Genomic DNA, 7,038 nt, shown 5'->3' with positions numbered 1-7,038 from the left:
AATAAAGTAGTACATCTGAATTTAACCCTTACCACAATTGTTACAAGGTTATTGCTTTATTTATTATTTATTTTTATTTTATTTATTTATTTTGATTTGTCAATCGCTTACAAGATAATAGGTATAAGTATATACATAGTTATGAATACATGAAATGTGTACATATAAGAAAAATAAAAGAAACAATAGGACAGGGATGTAGGCATGTTGGTGCGCTTATGCACACCCCCTACAGACCTCTTAAGGAATGGGTGAGGTCAATAGTAGACAGTCTAAGGTTAAAGTTTTTGGGGTTTGGGGAAGAAATCACAGAGTCAGGTAGAGTATTCCAGACATTGACAACTCTGTTGCTGAAGTCTTATTTCCTGCAATCAAGTTTGGTGTGGTTAACCTTGAGTTTGTATCTATTGTGTGCTCTTGTGTTTTTATGGTTGAAGCTGAAATATTCATTGACAGGTAAGTCATTGCAATGTATGATTTTATATCCCATACTTAGATCAGACTGAAGACAGTGTAATTCAAGGTTTTCTAGGTCTAGAATTTCAAGTCTGGTGGCATAAGGTATTCTACAATGAGTAGAGGAGTGTAGAACTCTTCTTGTGAAATATTTCTGGACTTTCTCAACTGTGCTAATATCAGATACATAATGTGGGTTCCAGATTGATGAGCTGTATTTGAGTATTGGTCTAGCAAATGTTTTGTATGCTCTAGTTAGTAGTGTGATATTACCAGAGAAAAAGCTACGCAGGATGAGGTTAACAACTCTTAATGCCTTTTTGGCTATGTAGTTACAGTGGGCTCTAGCACTTAGATCATTAGAGGTGAGTATTCCAAGGTCCTATGCTGGCTAGGGAATTCTGGAACATGAAGTCCCCAAGTCTTAAAGTTGCCAAGTTTGGAGACCTCTGCTTTATAGCATGTCTAAAAGAGTGAATGAAAGATGCCATAGTTTAACAACTGCACTTGATCTTGGTGCTCCTGGAAAACAGATCATGTTTAACACTCCAAGGCAAAACGTGGGAGGATGTAAAGCAACTTTGTCATAATCTAGTGGTCTCTAGATTCATTAAGACTACAACTTCCAGAAATCTTCAATAAATCTGTGATAGGATTTCTTTAGGGGATGCTCTAAACATGATTGTACCTTTCCCTGTAATTCATTAGAAAGCAAATTTAACAGTTTTTTAATAAATCATTAATTCTTGTTTTTCTTTTTTGTGTGTACAATACTTTGTTAGCAACTGTTGCCTTTTTAAAATGTTATGTTTTACTTGATTGCCAGCAGATGCAGTCCATGTGTGGCATACAGCAAGAAAATCAAACAATCATTACATATTTCTTCTTGCTTGGATTTGATGATCTCCAGGATTTGCAGCTATTCCTTTTCTTACTTTTTCTCATAATCTACATTGTGACCATGATGGGGAACATTCTCATCATTGCTCTTGTTGCTTCAGACCACCACCTTCACACCCCAATGTATTTCTTTGTGGGGAATTTATCCTGCTTAGAGACTTGCTATAGCTCAACCATTCTACCAAAGATGCTAGTCAGCCTTTTAACTGGAGATGGGCTTATTTCTGTTAAAGGATGCATTGTGCAGTTCTGGTTCTTTGGATTTCTAGGAGCAACAGAATGTTATCTGCTGGCGGTGATGTCTTATGATCGCTACCTTGCAGTATGCAAGCCACTTCGTTACATATCTCTTATGGATACTCGTTGCTGCATTCAGTTAGTGTTTTTATCATGGCTCAGTAGCCTGGTTATGGTCACTACACTTACATTAAAAATGTCACAGTTAAATTTCTGTGCTCCAAGTGAAATGAACCATTTCTTTTGCGACTTCATGCTATTGATGCAACACATTTGCTGTGGTTCTCATCAACTCCTTTTGTCCAGCTTTGTAACTACTTCTTTGGCAACCTTTCCTCCATTCTTGCTCACCCTGGCTTCATACATCTCCATCATCATCACCATTCTGAGAATCCCTTCTGCTATAGGAAGGAAGAAAGCCTTCTCCACTTGCTCCACTCACCTTATAGTTGTTACAATATTTTATGGGACATTAATAGTTGTATATATGCACCCCAATATTGTAGCTTTCAACAAAATGAGCAAATTTGTCTCCCTCTTTTACACAGTCTTTACACCTCTTTTCAATCCTCTGATATACAGCCTGAGAAATAAGGAAGTGAGCAAATCCTTCAAAAGAGCTATCAGGAAATATTTGATATTTTAAAAACTAGCAGTGATTTCTATTTAAAATAAATGAATATAATACAGAAGGGTGTGAAAGAAATCAGCTATAACACATCATTCTCAGATCAAATGTTTTATAAAATAATATAAATATAGTATTTTGAGAATGCTATGTATAAAATGGATATTATAGGCATTTGCATAAAAATAGCATGTATTATAGAAAGATAAATGATTAATAATCAAAAGAGTGGATTATTTAATTTCTTTTATAGCTTTTTTATAGCATCAACCAACATCGTTCACTAGTTTACAATAGAGGTACAGCAATTGCATTAAAACCATATATATTTCTGAGTTTTGTTCATGTCTAAATAATGATTCAAGAAAAAAATGGCAAACCATTTAACAAGGAAATACAGGTAATTCAGATCAGTTTTAGATTAATCCATACATCCGTATTCCAAAATTAATCTCGATACATAGTTGTACCCTGAAAAGGGATGCATAATTACAATTTACTTTTGCTGCTACCTCTTTGATGTAATGAGAGTGAAGCAATTACAATTTCTCCTGCTCATATTTTCTCTAACATTTGCCTAATTTGAAGACATTATAGTAACCATCATAAAGATACATGACAAACTACTCCTAAAACTAAAATCTTATGGTATCTCTGGACACCTGCATAACTGGACAGAAGCATTCCTGTCAAACAGACAACAAATGATCAAAATTGGGAGCGTCCTATCAAATTCTGTACCTGTCAACAGTGGTGTCCTCCAAGGCAGTGTTCTAGGACCAACTCTCTTCATACTCTAGATTAATGACCTTTGTGATAATATTAAGAGCAACTGCATTCTTTTCACTGATGATGTTAAGCTATTCAACACCACATACAATACTGCTACCCTTCAAAAAGACCTCAACTATGTATCAGAATGGTCAAACAAATGGCAACTTCAAATCTCAACAAATAAATGCTCTGTCTTACATATTGGCAAAAAAAAATCAGAAACTAAAATACAAGCTGAATAGTCAAGACCTTGTTGATGATCCAAACTCTGTCAAGGACCTTGGAGTACTCATCTCTAGTTATCTAAGTGCTAGAGCCCACTGTAACTACATAGCCAAAAAGGCATCAAGAGTTGTTAACCTCATCCTGCGTAGCTTTTTCTCTGGTAATATCACACTACTAACTAGAGCATACAAAACATTTGCTAGACCAATACTTGAATACAGCTCATCGGTATGGAACCCACATTACGTATCTGATATTAATACAGTTGAGAAAGTCCAGAAATATTTCACAAGAAGAGTTCTCCACTCCTCCTTACAGAATACCTTATGCCACCAGACTTGAAATTCTAGACCTAGACAACTAGAACTACGCCGCCTTCAGTCCGATCTAAGTATTGTACATAAAATTATATATTGCAACGTCCTACCTGTCAATGAATACTTCAGCTTCAACGATAACAATACAAGAGCACACAATAGATGCAAACTCAAGGTAAACCGCACCAAACTTGATTGCAGGAAACAGAGTGGTCAACGTCTGGAATACTCTACCTGACTCTGTGGTTTCTTCCCCAAACCCCAAAAACTTTAACCTTAGACTGTTTACTATTGACCTCACCCCTTTCCTAAGAGGTCTGTAGGGGGAATGCATAAGCGCACCAACGTGCCTACCCTCCCTGGTCTAATGTTTTTTTTTCTTATATGTATCCATTTCATGTATTCATAACTATGTTTATACTTACCTGTTATCTTACAATCGCTTGGCAAATAAATAAATAAAAAAGATATTCTACATTGTTAGCAATGATTAACAATGATTATGTGTGTATGTATGTAATACATATATTTAAAAGTATTTAAAAGAAAATAGAACCTAAAACCAAACTTTATTTGATAGAAACTGAAAGGCTATAAGTTCTAATCCTACCTTTGGCAAAAGACAGCTGAGTGATCTTGGCCCAGTCATTTTTTCTCTGCCTTAGAACAGAGGCAATGGTAAACTATTCTGAAAAACCATGCCAAGAAGACTGCAGAGACTTTGAGAATTGGGCACAACTGAATGGAAGAAAAAAAAACATCAACTCATAAAAGAAAAAGATTGCAGATTCCTTTAATATTTAACAACAAGTTGTCATCACTTCTGTTATCCCCACCTCTGTGCAACAAAAAGAAGAATATAATTTTAGGTTACATGTGTAGAAATCAAGTTTCCATCAAGCAGCCATGAAATTTGAATATGTATATGGAGGCATATCACTTGTTTTTTATAATCTACATTTGAAGTAGTCTTCAAACAGAAATTTGTGAACAGCAGATGAAATCAAACCAAGCTAGCATTTATCTAAGCAACACTTACTTAATTGTTCCCCAAGACTTTGCCTCTCCTGTTGCATTAAAACATATGCTTTGGAGGCAATGTTATACCTGTTTTTGAATGGTTTTCAACTTTGATTTGTTGAATACATGTGATCTGATGCCACAAGTTATGCAATCCATAAAATATAATTAAATGGCAACCAAACTACAAATGCCAGAGGGTTCTGCTCTGTTGGACACTATATTATCCTCAGAAATTGCTGTTGTTTATTGTCCTGAACATTCCTCCTAAACAATGAAATTTCCAGTGCAAATTCTTTAGCTGATTGAATTCCCCTTATTGCTTTTTAATATGCTTCCTCAATTCCACCCTCATCTTCCTTTATAGTTATCTCAATGGGTTAATGGTACTTCTATTAATCTACTAATCTCTTATTTCACAAGAGGCTGCTAAATGGAAGCAAGTGTGTGCCATTTGCCATGATAGGTTGCAGTGGACTTTAGTTGTCTCCCACTGACTAATCTATGTCCCCTACCTCTTTGCTGCCTTTCCTTATCTGAGAGGCCCATTTATATAGCCACACATTCAAAAGATGGATTGCAGCAAGAATTTCAAAAGCCTGGTGTTCTCTAAGAATGCACCAAGCTACAAAAACAATTATTTATATGAACTTTAATATTAATTCGAACAGACAAAATTACTAGGGGTAGCACCTTGGGTTTATGTGCCTGCAAGTTGACCATGCAAATATAGTGATTTGTCAGGGATACAAACATTCTAATTGTGTGCACTTTTTCTAAATGGGAGGACCATACGCCATTAAGAAAGTTGATGCTGCCCCTGTAATTGTTGTTATTATTATTATTATTATTAAAGCAAGTTATTCCAAGAGTAAGGATGCTTACATGGTAGAAGCATACGTTCCTTATGTAATGTCCATTAGACTAACTCTAATTAGGAGAATTCTAACAGTCACTAGTAAAAACTATAACTTCCTATCATACCATGATTTTACCATGGAACCATAAAGCAATTGTATTTGTATATTATATTATTATTTTAATTCTTACCAAGTTTAAGTTACATTGTATTAAGAATCTTCCACTCAGCCTATTTTCTAATGGGCCACCACTTTTGATCAAATGGGTATGGTTTGCAATTGGAAAATCAATATTGATTGTTTCCCCACAATTGTCTTCTTAACTGGGACAGCTGCTGGGAAACATATGAATATTTGAGAATGATTGTTCCCATGACACTATGCTAGGACAGGAATTTGACACCTCTACGTCTGAAATCTAAGATTGCTTACCCTGATCTCATCTGAAGGAAGATGGTATATTTTGACCTGAAACACAGCAGGTCAACTCTTTTCTACCCTTCTTTTTAATGTACACTGCTCAAAAAAATAAAGGGAACACAAAAATAAGACATCCTAGATCTGAATGAATGAAATATTATTATTAAATACTTTGTTCATTACATAGTTGAATGTGCTGACAACAAAATCACACAAAAATTATCAATGGAAATCAAATTTAGCAACCCATGGAGGTCTGGATTTGGAATTACACTCAAAATTAAAGTGGAAAAAAAACACTACAGGCTGATCCAACTTTGATGTAATGTCCTTAAAACAAGTCAAAATGAGGCTCAGTAGTGTGTGTGGCCTCCACGTGCCTGTATGACCTCCCTACAATGCCTGGGCATGCTCCTGATGAGGTGGCGGATGGTCTCCTAAGGGATCTCCTCCCACACCTGGACTAAAGCATCCCCCAACTCCTGGACAGTCTGTGGTGCAATGTGGCATTGGTGGTTGGAGTGAGACATGATGTCCCAGATGTGCTCAATTGGATTCAGGTCTGGGGAACGGGCGGGCCAGTCCATAGCATCAATGCCTTTTTCTTGCAGGAACTGCTGACACACTCCAGCCACATGAGGTCTAGCATTGTCTTGCATTAGGAGGAACCCAGGGCCAACCGCCCCAGCATATGGTCTCACAAGGGGTCTGAGGATCTCATCTCGGTACCTAATGACAGTCAGGCTACCTCTGGCAAGCACATGGAGGGCTGTGCAGCCCCCTAAAGAAATGCCACCCCACACCATTACTGACCCACTGCCAAACCAGCCATGTTGGAGGATGTTGCAGGTAGCAGAATGTTCTCCAAGGTGACTCCAGACCCTGTCATGTGTGCTCAGTGTGAACCTGCTTTCATCTGTGAATAGCACAGGGCGCCAGTGGCGAATTTGCCAATCTTGGTGTTCTCTGGCAAATGCCAAATGTCCTGCACTGTGTTGGGCTGTAAGCACAACCCCCACCTGTGGATGTTGGGCCCTCATACTACCCTCATGGAGTCTGTTTCTGACTGTTTGAGCAGCCACTTGCACATTTGTGGCCTGCTGGAGGTCATTTTGCAGGGCTCTGGCAGTGCTCCTCCTGTCTCTCCTTGCACAAAGGCGGAGGTAGAGGTCCTGATGCTGGGTTGAGCAGTCCTGAGCAA

At 37.5% G+C, this 7,038-nt stretch overlaps 1 protein-coding gene across 1 annotated transcript; it reads left to right on the top strand.

The window, feature by feature from the left end:
* Nucleotides 1-1,294: 1,294 nt before the first annotated feature.
* LOC113424402 (olfactory receptor 2AP1-like) lies at nucleotides 1,295-2,239 on the top strand. Its single transcript, XM_026686076.1, has one exon. It carries the CDS (start codon nucleotides 1,295-1,297, stop codon nucleotides 2,237-2,239), a length of 945 nt encoding a protein of 314 aa, XP_026541861.1.
* The last annotated feature ends 4,799 nt before the right edge of the window (nucleotides 2,240-7,038 follow it).

The sequence above is a fragment of the Notechis scutatus genome, chromosome Z (assembly GCF_049901735.1).
Source record: "Notechis scutatus isolate UNSWTSFEM ecotype Mainland chromosome Z, rNotScu1.2, whole genome shotgun sequence".
Classification (NCBI taxonomy): Eukaryota; Metazoa; Chordata; class Lepidosauria; order Squamata; family Elapidae; genus Notechis; species Notechis scutatus.
This window is presented reverse-complemented; position numbering and strand designations above follow the sequence as displayed.

What these genes read in the sequence shown, in the direction of transcription:
- LOC113424402 (XM_026686076.1), top strand. Translation starts at nt 1,295, where the DNA reads ATGTGTGGCATACAGCAAGAAAATCAAACAATCATTACATATTTCTTC.